General features: G+C 38.7%; 1 protein-coding gene across 3 annotated transcripts in view; it reads right to left on the bottom strand.

Annotated features, from left to right (window-relative positions):
- The window catches only part of raph1a (Ras association (RalGDS/AF-6) and pleckstrin homology domains 1a), a 59748-nt gene that overhangs the window by 10474 nt on the left and 26803 nt on the right, over positions 1 to 22471 (bottom strand). For 2 of the 3 annotated variants that reach the window (XM_058393228.1, XM_058393229.1), the window contains exons 3-8: positions 13601 to 13720; positions 13166 to 13271; positions 11970 to 12571; positions 10669 to 10743; positions 5701 to 5778; positions 1084 to 1243 (exon numbers count right to left, since the gene is read on the bottom strand). In XM_058393228.1, coding sequence (XP_058249211.1) covers positions 1084 to 1243; positions 5701 to 5778; positions 10669 to 10743; positions 11970 to 12571; positions 13166 to 13271; positions 13601 to 13720 — 1141 coding nt within the window. The remainder of the gene's footprint in view (positions 1 to 1083; positions 1244 to 5700; positions 5779 to 10668; positions 10744 to 11969; positions 12572 to 13165; positions 13272 to 13600; positions 13721 to 22471) is intronic. The other variant, XM_058393230.1, reaches the window with a different exon arrangement.

The following is a 22471-nucleotide window of genomic DNA, read 5'->3' as shown; positions in this document are numbered from 1 at the left end:
TATGGGTCTAATAATATGGGTCTTGTGCAAGTGGAACTAAAGTTCCACCTGCATACACACTCTGCAAAACAAACAAGCTATAACCTGCCATACCAGCTGGAGAAACTAGAAGGTCAGGCTTATTGGTGGTTTGTAAATCTGATTATAAGAAGAGAATATACTGCAGTTCTGGTGAGTTGAATAGAATAAAGGTTTCATAATCAAATAGTCTTTACATCTTAAAAAGAACAAAAGAAAACAATTAGATCTATGAATAATGTATGAAGCTCTTGTAGACATTCTCCTCTATTTATAGATAAACACCTATACACAGCGACCTCTAATAACATTCTCAATCTCTTAGCAGCCTCACAGACTGCTCCTGGGCCAACACACCCGAGGACACACCACCACACAGGCAACAATACACCAGCTGACAGAAATAGAGGCAGACAGGTCTGCAGTGGTCAGTATCTATCAAAAGTGGTCCAAGAAAGGAACAGCGGTGAACCGGTGACAGGGTCATGGGCGCCCAAGGCTCACTGATGCACGTGGGGAGCGAAGGCTGGCCCGTGTGATCCGATCCAACAGACGAGCTACTGTTGCTCAGATTGCTGAAGACGTTAATGCTGGTTCTGATAGAAAGGTGTCAGAATACACAGTGCATGTTGGGTCAGGGCTTTTGGCAGCAAAAGGGGGATGAACACAATATTTGGCAGGTGGTCATAATGTTATGCATTACATTTACATCATACATTTAGTAATTGTCTATATTTCATTAATAATATAAAAGCCATAGTTTTGGACTTGGTTTTCCTTCTAAAACCCCCTCTGTAATTTCATGCTTGTATCTGCCTCTGTACTATTTTCATATTTTTGTTCCCAGACACCAAATGAATCAGTTATAGTCGTGCTATTTTAACAGGTTTACCTATGGGCCATGATTAAAAGTCTATATCCTAGGTCTTGATAATGTTCATACAAGGTTGTGTAAAAAGGGATGGTCAGTGATCCTACTAGTATATCTCACTGCTCATTCGTAGGTTAAGTGAAAAATGGAAAGGACAGTTAAATATTGATGTGTTGTTTTATTCCACCACTCACCCATTTGCAGTTCACTGATGCTCTCCACCAGAGACCAGTCCAGACTGTAACCACAGTGCGATTTGTCCAGCAGGCTGTCCAGCACCTGACGCACCGTCTGCCTCTCATCCACCATCATGGTTTTGGAGCTCTCATCAGAAAGGTGCACCCGGATCACCAGCTGAGTGAAACAGGAGATTAGCTGTTAGTTTCTGAGAAATTTCATCATTTCTGTAGTTGAGCTACAGATAATTCCCAAAAAAATAAAAAATAAAAATAAATATATCGGTTATACCCTACAGATAAAGCTAAAATATAGACACTGATCCAAATGTATTAGGTAGTAAATTACATACAAACTGTATTATCAAAAACAAATAGCAGAAACAGCAGAAAAAGAATTTACATAAATACATGCATACTAAAGGCCAAAAAAAAACATTAAATAAAAAATATTTACAAATATGTAAATGTCATTTGTCATGTCATAGCATGAGAATATTCTTGTGTCTAAATTAGATTAAATTTACTTTAAAACTAGTTCAGTTTTTTTGCTTGAATTATTCTATGCAATGATCTTCTAAAAAAGTGTTTCTCAGTGTGACCACTGGACCAATGTTCTGCATTGCTGGGGTTCTTATCTGCATTTCAAAACATTATTTGTTCAATTTCAAGATATAAGATAAGATAATATCTAACAGCTTTCTCACTCACTGCAATTTATTTTTCTTGTGCTTGCCACGCGTATGCGAGGTGGGTCATTATTTACAGTGTGTGAAACCAATGCCAAAGCTTATGCTTAATTTTCAGTGCCTGGAATCAGGAAAGACATTTCGACGTAAATACAGACTGAAAAGCAGGATGGTGACTTGACTTAACCCACAGCATATATTAAAAATATTAATTTTATACATTCACTTGTCAACTTTACAGAGTCTAAAATATTTAAAATACCAATTTATTGATTTTGGTGCTTAGTTGTAGCAGGTGTAATGGGGAACCAGGAGATCTAGACACATGAACAATAGGTAAATATATATATATATATATAGCTCTGGAAAAAAATAAGAGACCACTGCCCAATCTCCAGATTTGAACCCTATTGAAAACCTCTGGAATGTCATCAAGAGGAAGATGGATGGTCACAAACCATCAAGCAAAGCTGAGCTGTTTGCTTTTTTGCAAAAAGAGTGGTATAAAGTTCCCCAACAGCAATGTGAAAAACTGGTGGAGATCATGGAGCCAACACGCATGCAAATCGGGGTTATTCCACCAAATACTGATTTCTTAATGTTATTTAGCAAACGCATTAACACAATTTGTTTACAAATGATTTGCATTTTCTTTTATTTGAGTTATTAAAGCTCTGCAAATACTGCATGATCTTGGGTTATTTTGATGTGTTGTCATTTCCTTTAAATATACACTCTAAATAACAACAGATATAGTTTTAATTTAGGAAAAATACTGTCAGCAGTTCACAAATAAATGAAACAAAACTGTTCATCTCACCAATACATGAACCTGTAAGAAAAAAACATAAGAAACTGATTATTTTGCAGTGGTCTCTTATTTTTTTTTCCAGAGCTGTATATATTCCAATTTTGTCATTTCAAAAACATGAGCATGGAAAAAGCTATAGTGACGAGCCAGTCCACTCATAATCCATTTTATTCAAAAAATAAACGAAACCAGCACCGCTGCATGAACGAGCTTCAGTAAAATGTCTATGAGCACACACTTGTACAAATCGCCTCTCTTTCCCTCTCATCATACATTCAACACGTTCACACTGACCTACTTCTGTCAGCTCACAGCTGGTCAAAAGCTTTCCAACCCAATCCAGCAGAGACACCACTATTTCAATCATACACAAACACACATCATTAAACACACACACACAATGGTAAGTCTGACAACCTGACCACATATCCTTACATATGAGCTGGTACAATTTATACAGAATGACAGACAACTGACTACAGACATTCTGACACCTCCTCTCCATCTCCTTCACATACAGAGACACAGAGGTAAATTAAACAGGCTAAAACCTTTTCTGTGAGAAAGCATAAACAATCCTCAAATTATTGCTGTCAGTTTCAAATCCTTCATTTTACAGGATCACAGACACTGTTGACACTGTCAAATCACAGACACTGTGTACATCATTCATACTACAGTGTAATAACTGAAACACTGTCTACAGGTTTGTCATCGAGTGTGGAATTTTGCATGCTCTCCTTGTGCATGTGTGGGTTTTCTTTATACTTCTCATAAGTATGATAAATATGAGTTCATGTCCGTGTTTTACATGCTGCCTCTTTTGGTGTATATAGTTTAACCTTATGATGACTCTAACTTCCTTTCCCAGAGACCTGTAGTGTAAATAACCAGCTCTCAGTGGGAGGGATGAAGCCCAAAAGGATGACTAGCTGCACTAAATTGCCACTCTATGTGAATGAGTGTGTGACTGTGTTTGTGCATGTTGCCCTGCTATGGACTAGTGTCCCATCAAGGGTGTATTCCTGTCTCACCACAATTCTGACCAGGATAAAGTTGTTCCAGAAGATGAGAATGTACTTATTTATTACTTGTTAGCTACATTAGGACCTCCTGGTGGTCCAGCGACAGGATCCCGTGCTCTCATTGCTGCAGCCTGGGTTCGATTCCCAGGCAGGGCTCTAACCCAGGCACTGAAGAGTTAACTTTCAGCACCGGTCCCAAGCCCAGATAAAATAGGAGGGTTGCGTCAGGAAGAGCATCCGGCGTGAAACATGCGGACCAACCAGGGAGCCGGCGAAACAACAACAACAACAACAACAACAACAACTTGTTAGCTACATTAGCCTCCAGAACAAAGCTTGTCCTGGCTGAATATCATTTCTGACCAAGCTATCACTATTACTTTTTTATTAAAAATATCCAGTCCCTTTATTATTATTCCACTTTCTTAATTTCAGTCACTCATTCAGTCACTTTTTAAGTTTTAAAAAAAAAAGGAAAACTAAAGGTATAAAACCAGAACTCATTTGCTTTTAGCCGGTCTGCCAGCAGTAATCCTTGTAAACATTCTTTACACGCTTGCATGCATGTCCATCTTAACTAGTTTTTAAAAAGCATTTAAAAGATTCTGCTCTGAGAGATTTCAGGGCTTGTGTAGGTTTAAAGAGCTCCAAACAGAGTATGTGCAGCTGACCCAGAAAACAACAGTGCATCTGGTCAGCAGACTCACACAACACAAAGCACATAAATGTGGCTAACAGTTAAAGCATGTAGACACATACAAACACACAGAAATGCATTTAAATCTCCTCCATGTGCTGCTCATCTCCTGTGATGCTGTTTGTCACGCATCATTAGTTTGTGCTTATATCTTTTTAAGTTGACTTTAAACACTTTAACGCATTACAAAAACAAAAGAAAGAGGAATGTGTCTAACACATACAGAACATTACAGGCCGGTTTCATCATAGCGCTGTGAGAATGTGCTGAAAAATCATTAGCAATTCTGTAGTGCACTGATCCAGCAATGTTAATGTGCTGCATACTGCAATGACCTACTTCTGTTCCACACAAGCTACATCTGTGCAAGAGCATAAATTCATGTTCATATGGTACCATAACAAGGATCCTCATGGCGGTAAATCAGAAACACAATGCCTTTACAGACTGGCAGTAAGATCAGCATGCACTAGGGCTGGGAGATACAATATGATCTCAATACTCACTATTCACTTATACTCAGTGTGTTGAGTTTTCTCACTAATACTCAATATTCGCTTCATGATACATTTTTCTATTGTATTGTGGATATCATCAGGTGCTGAAACATCTATTAGCATATACTGTATATATATTAGTCAAAGTGTAACATATGATCAATTACACAAACTCTGTTGTACAATTTTTAGCTGTTTCCTTCATTAAATATGTTATAAATAAAAATCCTCAGAACTTGTTAGCAAACCTCAGAAAGTACATACTGACCGCTAACAACATAAAAGTAAATCTCGACTGTCATCTAAATAAGATTCTTCTAACACTTTTTGCCAAAAAAAGGCAATTTTTCAAGCATTGTGTTATATTGTTACCACATTGTCTACAAAAGTATGCACAAGAAGCCTTCTTAGCATTACTTAACATTTAAGACATTAACTGAAGTGATTATTTACCATACCATTTACCAAGTCTTGCATCATGAAAGCTCATAGAAATCACACGATTCCTGACTTAGACAGGTTTGGCTCTCTGTGCCCGCGTTTTAACCAATGACAATGTTTGTTTTTCTTCTGAAGTGTTCGTATATATCTCTGTGTATGTTGACGCCACAGCAGGTACTCAATGTTAGCCTCGATCCCTCAATTCCTACCTTGTAAGATTTACCCCCTTTATCATCCGGTATGAGTTACAGAATTTGAAATGCATCAAATCAGATTCAATAGAGTAAGAAAATAAATGGACACTTAATTAGGAATTGCTTGCAAAGTCTAAGATCTAAGACCAAGTTGACTGACAACATAATACTCAAATACTGTAAAGAAATCTCTAACAAAAGCATTTTACAGACTTCCTAGACGGCTAATTACACATCCTGAAAATAAGCGCATGCTAACTTTTCGTCAATTAAAGTCTTACCTTTTTAACCTGCGCCTCCTTAATCTTCTCCAGGGCGACTCGAATCTTCTCTGCTTTAATTTTGGCAGCCTGTTCCTCCTACACACAAACATGAACACATGTTAATTTACTACATAAACTAAATATTGCGTACATTTTTTATAACTAATCTCATTTTTATAACAATAAACTAGTCTTGATATTTTTCTTTCTTGACTACACCGTTGCCTCATTCTTACTCTACCTGATTTCTCCAACAAGAAGACATTTTGATAACAGGTTCACCCAGGCAGGCAGTGTCTCTGATGTTTAGATCCAAAGAGCTACTATATTAAACAACTCCAATTAAACATTTGCTTAATGTATAAAAGATCTGTTAAAATGGCATAATATAGAAGACTGTTCTATTATCCGTGTGTCCTTGTTTCTGGAGTGTGAAATGAATCAGAAAACTAGGAATTCCCAATGAAATAGAGATGCACACAGGAACAGGAATCATCCTTACAGTCCACTATTATCCCAATTCAAACACAAAGGACATGAAAATGAGAAAAGCTATTCCCAAGATCTTGAATTTCTGGATTCCTGATTCAAATGTACAAAGGCAGAGAAATCCTGAACATCGAAAGCGGGGAAGCTTTGCAACACAACAACACATCCATGACAGACATGAGAAGGAGGGAGGGAAAGGAAAGGAGGCGTTCCACAATCATTCTCACAAACACAAACCCTCCCCTTTTCACGAACCGAGCCCATTTCATTTTCTCAGGGAAACACAGTCCCTTTTCAGTAAGAGTGCATGAGTGTGTATGTGGGCACATGTCCCTGTGACAGCTGTGCAGCGAGATTGGGATCATGCCAAATTGAAGTGTATTATCCTCTTTGGTTGTAGTGCAGCTCACTGGCACACACACGCAGATGAAGACTAACCTTTACTGCCTTCAATCAGCTAACAATAATTAAAACTACTTTTACCAGCGAGTTCTTAAATTAAATTCGTAAACCTGATTGGTCAGGAGGTATTGATTAATTTTCTGTAACAGTCAGTAGTAATTCTGAGTAACGCGACAAGCTGCATTTTTCCTTATTAACGGCTTCTATATTGCATGTTAACAGGAAGTAACTAGTCTCACAAATGTTCCATAGCATTAAATATAATAAAGGGTCAAAAAGTATGACAAGTAACAATTAATAAATTTAAATGCTGTGGTTTGAGAGGAATAAAATACTTCAGGATATGCTGTTATTGGAAAATAATCAGCTATTGTTGAATAAAACATGATGGGGCAATGCTGTATGGGACAATAATCCTGAACTACTGAACAATAATCTACATTTCAGTAACAGATTTAAATATCCTAATACAGTATAATAAACATGAATGGATCTGAACAGACTCAAGCATCCTGATGGCAAACTATGCCATAGCAAACAGAAACAGACTGATCATTAACTGAAAGGGTCAACAACCCAAAAGATGTTCTCCTGCCCATCATAAACCACCAGAACAGCACAGTTCAGGAACTGCTGACCAATTAGCTGATTGAAATAATGATCAAACGTTTCCATTTGCCCTCGTGCTGGGACAACAGGCATTCACGCTGGCATGAGCGAGGGTGTGTTGGTGTAAGTGAGCAGAGTGCCTGAGCAGGTGTTGTGCCGGCAGGTATCCTCAGGAAAGGCCAGAGCTATCACACATACACACTGATAAAGAGGACAACAGGAGACGAGAGACAAGATACATGATACAAAAGGACTACTCTTGCAAGGTTTAGTATAATTTTCACATCTTACAGAGCAGATCCTGTTCATTTGAGCATGCCTCATGCTCCATACAACAGAACACAGTATATATAGCTCGTGTCTGTGATGACCTAATGGGCTCTGGATCGGTCACAACCCTGACAAAGAGAAACGGATTATTGAATGGTCACAAAAATTAATATTATAAGTAATCACTGAGACTTATATCTCTGCAGTGATGGCCATGTGAAGCTGATGACTGCACTGGTAAAAAAGCACTGGGGAGGCTGAGAGATTTAACTCTACTCCTAGATTAAAGGGGATTAACAGAGCCGAGGCTGCACGTTTTCTCAGCCTGACCTCCGGCATACACTTCACTAATGACAAGCCACTAAACCCAGGTTAAACAAACAGACCGGTGCTTAGCTCCTCACCTAACAATCATCATTTCAGCAGCCACACTACACACAGTTTCTGCTTTACATTTACATTCAATTTAAGGTGATATATTTTGAATATACCTCTGCACACTCTGCCCTGGGCTGACTGTGTGATACTATTTGTTAATGACCTCATTTATCTCATTTATACAAGTGCTCAAGGGCCTTGCAGTGTCATCTTAATGGTTCTGGGATTTTAACACACAACCTTCCGATCAGTAGTCCAAAGTTTTAGCCACTAAGCTACCACTTTCTCTTCCCATGCTTTACTGCTAAATCCCTGATGCCATAAGAACTGCTGGATGCTTGACAGCTGTTGTGCTGCCAGTGCTGTGTAAGAGTGTTAAACTATAAACCTGTGCATCTCTGTGCCAGTGAAATTCATTAGGACATAAACAGTAAAAGCAGTCCTAAATCAGCACTCTTATTCCATGAAGACTGATTTAAAAAGTCCGGGTGTGTGGAGTCAGCGATCCGCAGCGTCTTGATCGTTAAGCATGAGCTGGCTTGCTCTCAGACCCGTTCCTTAATTAGGCTGAGTGCTGCAAAGTCATGACCCCTCTGTCACGCCTTTACCTCATTCCTGCAAAGAAACATGCTGAACAGCTCCGGTCAGTCAAGTTAAACCATCTACACCAGACATCTCCAAACTTTTAACACCAGACTGCAGAAAATATTTAATGAACTAGTGTATGAGTCACAAAATAGAGAGGATGTTGAAGACGGTATCATGGGGGAAACATTAACTGGCCACTTCTCAATAAAAATGAAAATATTCCTTAGAGTACATTTCTTTTATGATCTCTCAATCTTTTACCCTGGACAGAATTTGATGTGAGCTGCATTATATCATTTTTGTAACTGTGCCATTTACTGATGCACTTGATTAATGCCAATAACTAGAAAAATGTACAGGAGGGAAATGGTTGTGGTTGTGTGATTCTTCTATAGGCCTATGCCATCTCCAGCCTTCGTTTCTGACTACAGTGACGAAGAAGAAAACATGGAAGTCTCATTAATAAGCAATGAATGGAGATATCCAGATGTGTTAATTGTCCAGAGATGTTATTGCTTAGTCTTACTTCACTGGTTGTTCATGTGTTAAATGGCAGACTTGCTCTCTGCTCCATGTGAATGAAGCCTAATGTTAAATGCTATCTGAATGAACCCAAAGGCCCCAATGGATCATTTACTGTACACACCCAAAATAACTCATATATTTACATGCATTTTGAATATTAATTACATTTCCTATTTGAATCCTATTCAAACACACACAGACACACACAGCAGTAATAGCAAATGTTCCTCTTCCTTTGAAATGCTCCAGAAGTCCATCTGCTGCCCGCCTACTGGACACTGAGACACTGCCTGCTGGACCTGCACACCACACTATGAGTGACGTAGTCGAGGCTGTTTTCTATCTAAACAATATCTGCATACACAGCACTCGTAATATGAGCTAATGCTGATGTTGTGATAACCAGCAAAAACCACCTACAACACAAAATGTTTTCCAGACCCGCCAACCATGAAAAGTAACTGTTAGTCATTCTATTTTCACATTGCAATCAGATGATTTATGGTTTTTATTGTACAAAAACAAAGCTCTTTCTGAAGCTTCGTGTAGCAACTCTTAAGACAGCATGATGCTACACAAAATACATAAAGGTTGGCAGGTCTTTCTCCTTAGGGGAAAACTTAGCTCACTATATGACACTCAATGCTTAACAAATATGTTTCAAAGACAAAAAGATTTCACCATGGATAGCAAATAATTCTGAAGCTAACTTTACACTAAAGTATAGACATTTCAAAATAAAACATTTTGGTAACAAGATTCTCATGTTATCCAAGTAGTATTGCTAAAAGTGTGCCTTATAAGATTTGTATGTGTGTGTGTGTGTGTGTGTGTGTGTGTGCATTTTTAGGTTACAGTGAATGACAATCAATGTCTTGTAATCCTATTTATTTACATAATGTTTGAATTAAAATAATCACATTAAGACAGAAATGTCAAGTATAATACATATTAAACCTTTTCCTGTTTTGAAAACCTTTTTGTCTTTGATTTGTTTACAAACTACTACTAATAAAACACACGTTAACATTAAGACATGGTTGGGATGAGCTGCATGTTTGCAGCAGGGAGGCTGAATCATCACTCAGAGTGCTGACACATGCAAACACATGCTATTCACATCAACACTGAGCAAACTGTCGTAGTGCTAGACCACGCTCCTCCTCTTCACTCCTCTCAGAGGCTGGTATGATTTTCTTTAGTCTAAACATTGGGATGCCATACATTTTTTAAGTGAAAAGTGTTTACTGCCTAAATAATCATAGTGACCATAACTAATGGGTCTAGCATTACGACTCTGAATTTCACCAACACGTGACATGGATAAGCAGTGCAGAGTTCAAACCAAAACCGGTCACAACATTCCCGAAATACATTAGGCTTTTATGGAAAATCCAAGACAGATTATATATTATGATGTGAAGCAAAGTTTAAAAAGTAAGAGACTCTACTACATTTGCCTGCTATTTACTATTTCATAATGAATGGGTGGAGCGAGGTTCAGGGTCAGACCAAGTATGATGCAAACTAAGAGAAAGGTAAAGCCAACATGCAAGAGAAAAGAAAAGGGAAATTCTTCAGTCTCTAGGATTTTTATCATTGACCACTCAGGGGTCCTAAAAAGCACCAGAGAAAACACAGGGATGCATGAGGATGTTAGAGTGATGTTAACAAGCCACCAGGAAAGAGTGGTCACATGCAGGCAGACAGAAATCAGGGTGTCACCTTTGTCAGCAAGTGAGAAGGCTTTCCTGCAATGTTTTTCAGAATCAGAGAAGTCTCCCTGTCCAGATACGAGTGCTTTGAGCGACAGAGAGAGAGACAGAGAGAGAGAGAGAGAGAGAGAGAGAGAGAGAACAGTGCTGTGATTATCGGTGAACTGCAAATCTGTGAAAGCACAGCAGATGAAAGCTGGTGGTAGTCACAGGACCTGTGAATGTAATAAATGTGAGGAATCTATTTAAATACTTCACAATCGTAACATTTATCACTAAAACACACTTTATTACAAGGCTTTTGCTTGTGATAGTTGGTCATGCATTAGATCTGAGCTGTATGTGACTGATGTAGTCTCCTCCATTTTCCTAAATACATACCCACATACACATATAAACAAAAGGAGGACACATTGTCTATGTGCATCACAGTATTATTATTATTTGATATTATTTCTGTATCAGTTTTTTTTTTTCCTTTGCTGTAACCGTCACACATGGCCACCTTCTGTCTGTCTTGAATGCACAGAATAAACAGTGGGTCAAATGATGAGAGAAAATATTTCAGCTCTGAGCTGCAGTTCGACGTGTCTCTATATAATCACGTCTGCAGAGGGAGATAAAGCCGCTTTTGTTGTAGGTCTCTTGACTTTAAAAATCAGACATGTGGAAACCTGAAGCTTTCACTTAATCTCCTCATCTGCTGCCTCCCTCTCCCTCATTTTTGTCCCTTTTCTCTAACAATGAAGTTGAAGTTGATTTTTCTTTGTTGTATCCCCATAATGGTTTGATTTAATGAAAGAAAATGATTGGTGTGTATTTGAACTGCGCTCTCCCTTTACTAAATTCCAGTAAGGTGTCCAAGTCCATCTCGAGGAGAGAGTTGCCAGGAAAACAAGTCAATCCATCAGTGTGCAGTTATCTTACTGTCCACGTGTCTCTAGACTGCATGTCTGTCAGTTAGCAGTTTGGACTGATGTCTAAATAGGGCAGGATCTGTTTGTGATCGAAACAGATAGCGCAGTGAGAGTGGGAGGCTGGGAATGTGGAGCTTAGATGCTGTAGAGATGAAGAATGAGAGGCTGACTGTGAAAAAGTGCTGGCCTATTTACCACATCATCTCAACCAAATACACACACACACACAATTAATTAACTAATTAATTCTTGTTTATAGTCATTATAATGACTTTAATAGTATATTTAAGGTCATATTTTATTTTATATAGTATTTTACATTTAACTTCATTGGTATCTGTATCTACTATATGTTAGCTGATGATGTTAGTGTCTGTATTAATGAGACTGTTACCTCTGAGGTCTGCTGGCTATGCTCTTGTAGACTGTCCTGCTCTGGCTGCCTCGACTTGTCCATTTCCAGCGAGTCCACACTGGAAGCTGAGGCAGAGTTGATGCTGGAGCGAGAGGAGTGCACAATGGACCTCACCTCATGCTCGATGACGGTCCCTACCGAGCCTGTGCGCCGGTGATGCTGATGAGCAGGCCTCCTCATAGTAGAGGAAGAATACGGTGCTGAGGCAGTGGAGGCGAGGGATGCTGTACTGAGGCGTGCTGCGTCATCCATGCTCTGCGAGGCACGCTCTAGCTGGGCCGTGATGTCATCCAGGGAGAAGTTGGAAGCTAGTGCAGGCCTTATGGTGGATGCAGGGGACACACGAGTGCTGCTGCTACTGCTGCTTCCTCCACTACCTCCACTGCTGCCTCCACTTCCCGTGTGCTTCACACTGTGGCTACGGCCAGCTGGAGGTTTCTGACGTACTTTGGCTTCTCCAGTCAGGCCGAGGCGTGCAGAGCCACTGCTTGGTTTGCCAATGGTGCTTAGCTCCTGCTCGATAGAGCACAGGTCAGCCATTAGAGCATCCAGATCCACAGAATCCCCCTGGTTTAGAGCCTCTGTGAGACAAAATAAGGAAGAGCACAAACATCTGGTTACTGGAGGTCAAAGACAGTTGACAGTAAGTGACCATGAACAAGACTTGCACCGAGTCATTATATATTTATAAAGTTCTATAAACTCCATTTTCCAGATGCCATGTGCATCTACTATGCATGTATGTTTATGTGTGTCTAAAACTCAGTGGTGGATGATAGACCTGAGCTTAGAAATATTTAAAATAGACATATTTTAGCTTAAAGGAGCAGTTTGTAATTAATTTTTAAGCCATTGTAATTTTTATGAAAAGTATGACTAGTGCACTTTTCCCAGCTGTTAAAACTAAAAAAGGTGCTCTTTAATAAAAAGGTGGAACTGTGAATTTCTGTTTCCTGCCTTGTTGATATTCTAACCCTTGCCTTGCTTTTGTAATTGCTCACTGCTCATCTGATTATTATATATTGACTGTAATTCCTACCTCTTTGCTCATGGTTGTCCACCTGACTACGTTGATTTTGTGGATAATTCTGCTACCAAACCCTACACACACAGATCCTAACTATTTGTTACAGAGTGTGTGTCTATGAGTATAAAACATGGAACAGCAAACTGACCATTGATGTTGTATATGGAGAAGCGGTACGAGAAGTTTGCCATATTAGTCTCCTGTCTGAGAGGAGCTTTCTCCACCCCTTTCTCTGACTTCCCATCATCCAGACTCTACAAAATACACACACACACACACACACACACACACACACAGAATAAAAAAGATATTCAGAGATTTTTAAATACACATCTATAAACTTTAATAGACAGGTATGAATACAACAGAGTCTCTCAATCCAATCAAATGTTTCCAGTCTAATTAAAACACGTTAAGACCAACAAACATTTAAGCTACTTTATAGTATGACTCAAATTCTTAAACAAAGTAGTAACCACAAATCTATTAATAAGTGGGTGTAATACAAAATATTCTCATTTCATTCCAATGTAATTAAGTATTCACTATTTTCACATTGTTCCACAAACTCACACCCACACACCTTGGTGAGCTTGTCCAGCTCCCCGAGCCATGCTCCAAACATCTGATCCAGGTCCTGGTCTTCCTTATCACTGTCTTCCTCAGCAGCATGGTCCAGCTCATCATCTGAGAACTGCTCCATCTGAGAAAAAAAAATTCTATTATGCATCATTAAACACACGCATGTTATATATATATATATATATATACACACACACACACAATATGATTGTACACTGCCCTCTAGTGTTCATCTGTATAGAAATCCCTTGATCTACATTATAGAGGAAGATCAAACCTTGTTTTTTTACACCATGTTTCCACCACTGACACCATCAGTACAGAGTAATTGTTACTAGAACAACTAAAACATCTTTGAAGTTCAGAGGAACAGTGTGGGTGATTTATTAATGATGTAGAGAGCAGTGCTTGCAGTGTACATAAACACATGGGATAAACAGATGTAGACCATGTGTATGTGTGTACGAGTGTGACGGTGTGAGACTGAGAAACTCATAAAGTGAGAGAGAGAGAGAGAGAGAGAGAGAGAGCAGTACACTTGGACATCATCTCCCATCATAAATGTTTCTGGGATCTTGACAGAGAAAGCAATCACTGTCAAAACAATTAAAGTAATGTTCTTTATGCTCCAAATCTAGGGAACACGTGTAAATACATGAACTCAAAAGGAATATTTTGGCCCCAAAATAATCCAAACTATCTTAACATATTACATCTTCTGATCTGCTTTAGCAAAAAATAAATACATAAACTCAACCCTTCAAGTCCCTGAGGCTGAAGCTCTAGAAGAAGAATAAAGACAAAACGGACACATGAAAATAAAGAAATTAAGTACAATTAAACCATACAAAATTGACTGTAATGATTCCCGATTCCATGTTTTTGTGTTTAAAGTAGTCATGCTACATCAGTGAACATAGAGTAAATCACATTTATCAACATTTCTTGTGTCTAACCCTCACACAGTTTAATATCCAAATCAAAAGAACTAAAGATACCACCATGATGTGGATTATTGTCATTCTCTCTTTATAATGCTACACAAACAGAAAGCCTCACCACGTGAACAATTATATATTTCTTTGTTAGACTACACTTAAAAAAAATCTGTATATTAATAGCCTTAGATTATGTGGAGCTTCTGCCCTACAGGAGCTGTTACTATATAAACGCTACACTATAATAATGGATTGTGTACTGTATAAATATTGTGTATTGCAGAAACGTTATTTTTGTCACATAGCCATCCCTTCTATAACTTGGTGTAACTGGTCACATAGCATAGATGAGGAAAAAATCCTTGTTCCGATGTATTATTGCTGATCCTATTCCTCACTGAAAGTGAAGATGCTGAAATGGAGTGACCCAAGTGTAAAAAAATGGCCATCAGTCAGCAGAATGGTGTCTGGGTTAGATGATTTAGGAGGATGTCAGTACTTCTGATACAATGTTGAACCCCTCAGCAGATAAATGCATCGCAGGCATGAGTCTGCGACGCATCAACTGCATAGGGAGAGGTTAGTTGTACATTTTAAAGCATCAATTGGCCACCAGAGGATCTGTTCCAATTCCCAAAATGTAAGCTAAATAATACAACACCACACTGTACTCATGTTGCTACACGGATAACGGTGGAGTCAACATTCTGCAACTCTCACCAAACTCTTCATCCCTTTCTCTGGACTCAAGTCTTCCCAGGCTATTTCAGCCAGCTTTTTTTTGCCATCCAAACGTATATTGAAATAGATGGCGCAAAAGTGAACACGAGAATGGAGGGAATTAAAGAGGAGCTTTTTATGCAACAGTGCTACAATTAGCTCGCTGTGGTTATCTGCCCTATGATTTGGGCTGGGATTGGCAAGCATTGGGTGTAGGACGTTTGCAATCTGAGACATACGTACACACCCTGCTGACATAGCCTAGACCAGCAGGAATGGGCATGAGCATGTGTGTGTGTGAGACAGCGTCACAGATCTAAAATCAGCAGGAGTGCTAATCTTGGATCAAAGTTTGTCTAATTTGTCAGACAGCCATTAAAGTAGTCATATAGAAGTGACCGCTGTTTCTCACAGTGACAGTAGAGCTATGATGGTGGCTAAAATGAGCTTCAATGGGGGAGGAAACTAATCAAAACAAACCCAATGACTATGTATGTATGTGTGTGAGTGAGTGTGTGTGTGTGTTTACACTTTACACAAAATAAACTTCCTTTTTACTGTTCAGTGGACATATATGCCATAATATAGCAAAATACAGTATGAGGTTCAGTGGGAGTGGCATGGTGGCTTCAAAATGGGCACATTTGCCTTGCATATAGAGGTTTGAGGGTTTGATTGCTGCATGTATGCCCAGAGCTTGTATCCCAATACCCCGGAGGTTCCTCAGAGCACTCTAGTTTCCTCCTGAAGTCCAAAGATATGCTTTGTAGGCGAATTTGCATTTATAAATTGTCCATTAAGATTCTTGAGGTTCTGTTTTTGTAGGTTTATGTACATCAATTTAATGCTTGATCCATCATGCTCTAAACTGTTGACTTTGAGCCTGGCCTTCATCCTGCTTCCTGCTGCTCTGCTGGCACTCGGGCACTACAGCAGCCACACACAGCTGTACCACTGCTTCCTATCATGTTACACACACACCACACACACACAGCTAGCACCTCATTCTGAGGGAGTAAAGCATGGCCTAAGAGCGCAGGACACACTGATCTGTATGTGGAGGAGGACAGTCTAATGTGAACAGGAAATGGGCAGGATGTAATGGATTCCTCATTCTCCCTCTTGGGTTGCATAAGACATCCCTCCTGACGGGAGCACCAGAGAAAAGGCCAAAGCTCCCTGACAAATACTCTATAACAGGGCACGAGCAAAAATGCAGGACATAGTCACTCTTTAAGGATTTTTTTTTCTCAGATGGAAAACATCTGTGAAGTTACATAACATGCCACTAAAAGTAGTCATTTAAAGTTAATGAAACACAGGACTAAACACCAATGCTAAATACCAATGTCGATAATTACTAGTAATGTTTTCATCTAAATGTACTTTAGTTGATTTGGTCTAGTTGATCAGACCATTATTATACAATAGGAGTAATTATTTGAGCTGATCAGGATTACTTGATTTCACTGAAATTATTCAAGGTGATTAGGATTACTAGACATGGGGAAGTGGTTTCCCAGTGGTTAAGACATTAGAGTACTGATTAGAAGATTGTGATTTCACTAAGCTGCCAATGCTGGGCCCCTGACCAAGACCCCTAACCCTCAACTGTTCAATTGTATTAAATGAGATAAATGTAAGCCTCTCTGGATAAGTACCCCTGCCAAATGCCAGAAATGTAAATATGATTGAGATCATTAGAGGTGATTGAGATTTTTTAAGGTGATCAGCATTGTTTATTTTACTTTATCTCATTAGATTATTTGAGATCATTGCAACTGAAATTAGATAGATAGAGAGTTATATAGATTGGGGTAATTGAAAGTAGTCACACATGTTTTTATATAAATATACACAGCTGGCAAGACCAGCTCAAGCTTAATAAACTACTTAATATAATAAAATCATATTCTAACGGCATTTTCCACAGCAACACTATGCACGTGAGGTTTAGTTTTGTGTGGAGTGCATTGTTTATTATTCGGCAACCTGTAAGTGTATGTCAAAAACACGTTTTATATACAGTTTATGTTATTCTAAAGTACGGCACTGTAAATATACTCTGTATTCCATTCGATTTGAAATAGCATGGTGATGTAAACTCAACAGACATCATTGTTATTAAAAGGAATATTATGCATGACATTCAGTAGCTACATTCAGTAGCAAACATCCATCCATATGGAATGTGCTTTTCTTCATGTTTTCAGCAGTGTGTGAATAGCTGCCATTCCTATCCTGTGAGCTCAAATCTCAGACAGTGTTTCCCACAGTCAGCTCCATGCTGTCTGTAAATGAAGACCACAACTGACTCTGTGACCTCTGGGACCTTAGTGTCAAAAGGTCAGTGTGTTTAGGGTAGAAGATTCAGTCCCAGTCACACTAATGCACCATGTGTACTAATGCTAGATTCAGTCGCCTGATACTTCTGATCCAAAATCCAGCAATGGCATAAGGATGAGAGTGAGGGTATGGCTGACACGGTGAACATAAAAATGTGTGAAACAAAGAATATTCCCCAAAACCTCCACATCACCTTATAGTTTAAAGGCATGTTAAATAACATGTTGCTAATGAAACAAACGACCACACACTACAACTATATACCGCATTCAGTATTACTAGGTAATGTTTCAGGCATTTTACCGATTATTTGAGGTGATATAGAGTACTTTAGTTGATCCAGATTATTTGTTCAGACCAGGATTATTTGAGGTGACCATAATTAAATGAAGTTAAAGCCTCTATATCTCTTCACAGTTTATAACTCTGAATTATTAATGAAAACAGACCAGAAAAAGACCAGCTCCACATTCTCTTCTGTATGTTGTTAAAAAAGGAAACGTGGCAGCTTTGAAGTGAGGTTATGACCTGGGGACATTCCTCAGGCAGCACATGCGACAGCCCATTTCTCATACAATAAAGTGAGGATGGGTAAGAAGAAAGCAGCTGGGGTGTGAGCTCTGATCTGTAACACACATGCAACATACAGCTCAGAAAGCTCTCCAGTTGAACCTGTCCAGAGTTCTGCTGGAAGTCTGCACATTTAACCTCAAAAACAGAATAGCTCAGCCAAATGCATGGCCTCAATTGACTTTCCAGCCATGCTACAGAAGGCCATTTTTTTCCATTTCCCTTTAACCCATTTTCCACATGACTGTATGTTTACATTTGATGCCTCGTTTCTGGGTTTCCACATTCCGACACTTGACCCGTGAGCTCTAGGAATAACCACAGCAACAGTTCAGCCATATATGACAGCCTATTCCTTATACAAAAGTGTGTATGTATAAGAAAGTAGCTGTCAGTAAGACAGTAAAGTGCAGCAGAGAGCTTTTGAGTTGAAGCTGGACCTGTATAATGATCTTGAAATCCACTCCAATTTCACCAGTCCTGAAGTCTTCTGTTACCACTGTTCACAAACACAAAATAGACCGACCAGCACTGCTGAGTCCACTGTGATGTCTCTCACAGGAAGCCGGATTCATCCAAAGTCCAAACCTATGACTGCTTCCTTAAAACAGGCATGCTTGTTTGCAATTAAGATTTTTTGATTTTGTTTTACTAGAGCCATGATGCTACTAGGCTGGACAATATGACATGGCTTTTATGTGACAAGCAATACATATCAATGTATAGGTCTGATCAACAGCTGGAGAAACCAGAGCTCTTTTTTAAAAAATTGTACTTTTATTTAAGGTCTATAAATATAAATACAAACAGGAAAGTGGGGGTAACAATCTGTATAACATTTTTATATTTTAAAATTACAAAAGATATGTCATGAAAGTGTATTGTATTTTAACCTACACGAACACAGAATTAATATTATCGCATGTTGTCAAAATACCCAGCACTAGATTCAATTCAATTCAATTTTATTTCTATAGCGCTTTTAACAAAGAGCATTGTCTCAAAGCAGTTTTACATGAGAAACAACATAAGAAAACAATAAACATATAAACAGACAAACAGTCCTAGATGCCACACACTCTTACTCTACTTTACACAACATGGACTTTTTTTCGTAATGCTTACTCAGGCAAGATGATTGAGACATTTTCCAGCAGGCATGTGTGTAAGAAGTACCACACAGCTGCATGACTGTGTATTAAAGCCAAAAATAAAATGAGGAAAAAACAGATTGTCTTTCTGTTGCAACACATCGCAGAAAAGGGATCTCAGAAGCCATTTTTCTCCTAGCCTATGGAAAATTTCAGGGGTGTGAAAATATGACTAAACTGGTTGTGGAGAGGGTTTCTATGCTCGGGCGCTTTTTTGTTTGTTGTAGTGATTAATGTAATATCGTATTACACCAGTGCTGTATTCCAACACAGTTACACTAAATTCCAGGCTGCTTCAGCTGGAACAATGGACAGCCACTTCAGCACTACCAGGACAAATCAAGCTGATCATGAGCAGATTTTCATGGACCGTCTATGCGATTTAGGTATTTTATAGTATAAGTACAAAGCTTCCTGTCCAGTAACAACAATCATTCAAACTTGGTTAAAAAGACAGCAGTGTTAAAGACCACTCTCTACAGTCCAGTAGCACTGTGGCCATGTTGGTGGATGACCTTAAGTATTTTATTTCATATTTGACTTTAATGAGCTGTATTTGTGTTTAACCACAATAAGCTGTTTGAGTCCTAAACTGTGGTACTGAAAGAGAGTGGGAAGTGGGATAGAGAGAGAGAGAGAGAGAGAGAGAGAGAGAGAGGGAGAGGGAGAGAGAGAGAGAGAGAAAATCAAATTAGACCCAGATCTTTTTTCTTTACTTTCAGTCTTTTTCCCTTTGCCATAATTTCAAAGAGAAAAACAAATGCAGTGATGCTCACAGAGGAATATCTGGCTTCAGCCGCTGTAGGAAAAAATGAAAATGAATCAGCAAGAGACTCTCACTCCAGTATTCCAGATGTGAAGCTAAAGCAGCACACACATGCACACTATACACTTTATGACTATTATAACAGAGCAGCAAAAGCAGAAGAAGAGAAGCATTAGTGTTGGAAATCTGTGTATAAAATTAGTTAATAATCATTCGAAGATTTTTTTTTTTTACTCCTGTCTGTGTGTCTGTTATCCATCTTTGTACAAATTGATGCTGACCTGCTGGAAATGGCCATTTTGCCACATGCATCTGTATCATCTTGTATCATTAGTACAGGCCCTTATTACTTAAGCCGAGCAAAACAACAAAACCTGGTGTGTATTATACTGACCACAAATATTTCTGAACAAAGGCAAATAGTCTGAGACACCAAAACACATATGATTTCAAAAAATTCTAAATAACTTGTTTAATCGGTAAACAGCAACATTTTGGTTAGAATGGTATTGTGTGTTTTGACACTGCAAAAACATTTTATTGCCTGTTACAAATGACACAGCTAAAATGAATGAGAGTAACCGCATATACCAGACAGCAAAAATATTCTCTGCACTGAACACATGTGAGAAAAAAGGACTTCAGTAAAAACACAGCTACACAACCCCGATGATATGAAAAAAATCACTCAGGAAGTATCACAACTGAGATTTATTATTCCATTTTATGGTCTAAACCACTGTGTTTTCACTGTGCACCTGACAATACACCTCTTGATATCTTAAAAGCTCCAAGACTGTTATGCTGAACTCTAATATGTCCTTGTTGTAGTTTTAGGGAGAGTCAGAGAGAATAGACTCAACACCAATCAGACACAACCGGCACTGTGAGTTCCTGAACCTTGCCAAAGATGGAGGAGAGCGTCCGAGGTGCTGGGTGCTGGAGCTCGGCCAATGCCACTGTAACTGGCACTCATCTCACATGAACATATGGAAACAATCACAAGCGCTGTTCTCACTGCTACCACCCACAAGTATTATGCACAACTCTTTAACCTTTATTAAAATATCCATTTATCACAAGTTAAAATAATAAGTCGGATGAGATGCTATGAGTTGCCACAAAAAAATAAAACAGTTCGAAATAAGTAGAGGACAAAAATAAAAAAAACAACAACTACAAAACAATCGATCATGTGTTACACTCAGACATCTGATCTTACTAAACTGCAAATGTTCAAGCCATCTGAAGAAGAATATCACATCAGGCAGTGTTGCTCAGTTGCCAAAAAACAGCTCAGCCAAGCAGATACCTCAGCTGACTTTTCAGCCATGGCCATTTTCTGCTTCCTTCGATCCATTTTCAATATGACTATATGTCTGCATCTGATGCCTTGTTTCGTAACACTTTCAAACACATGCTTCAGGAAAAGCCACAGCAATGAGTCAGTTCATACAAATGCCTCATTACCATTGACTCGGTTCTGTGCACATGACTAGTGGGGAAAAAGCGATCCAGATCTCTAGCCTATTCTGTGCTTCCAAATAAAACTCAACTGTAATCATCAATCTGTAGAGCATGCATATCAATTTGTCTCAAGTATAACTCGGGTACTAAGTTTTGTAACAAAACAGTAATATCACATACCATAATTGATGCATCTGATCGATATGTGGCCAACTTCATTCAGAATTTGGTGTAGGCCTACTGCAATTTCATGAATGCTGATAATTTAGAGATTATTTCATTACCCTGCTAGCCTTTTAAATGATTTGCACCCCATTTTATAAATTATTTTTTTTACCAGTTATCTGTCTTTTGTCAATAATAATTCATTTTATAATTAATATAACTGATAATAAGGAATCTATGGCTGTTGTCTTGATTGAAATCGATCATTAACTTGATTGAAATCAATTCAAATCACCTCACCATAATACCCCTAAACAATCTTCAGCTCTTTTGCAGAAGCTCCAGTTTGATCTTCTGTAGATACACAGAAAATTTACATTACATTACATTAATTTGCTCCATCAAAAACACAACATAGTACAAACAGGTCAAGGTCTAAGAATACACTATCATGCTAAAACCTGCTAGAGAGGACTTGGCTAAGAAAAACACTTTTTAATTAGTGCTCATCATAGTTCCTGGTAAAAAGGTAGTTGATGACGGGCAGTGACTCAACTACCTCAAAGCTTTCCCAGGAATACTGGGAGGTAGATCACTTATTCACACCTAGGGGCCATTTAGAAAAGCTAATACATCTACCAGCATGTTTTTGGCAGATGGGACGCCAACACAGTCATGAGGAGAACATGTAAAACTCCGCACAAGCAGCTGCTGATGCTGTTGTTAATATTCTATTCTATTTTTGGTTA

The sequence above is a fragment of the Hemibagrus wyckioides genome, linkage group LG06 (genome assembly GCF_019097595.1).
Source record: "Hemibagrus wyckioides isolate EC202008001 linkage group LG06, SWU_Hwy_1.0, whole genome shotgun sequence".
NCBI classification, from domain to species: Eukaryota; Metazoa; Chordata; class Actinopteri; order Siluriformes; family Bagridae; genus Hemibagrus; species Hemibagrus wyckioides.
Note: the sequence above shows the minus strand (reverse complement) of the source record. Positions and strands in the feature narration are given on the sequence as shown.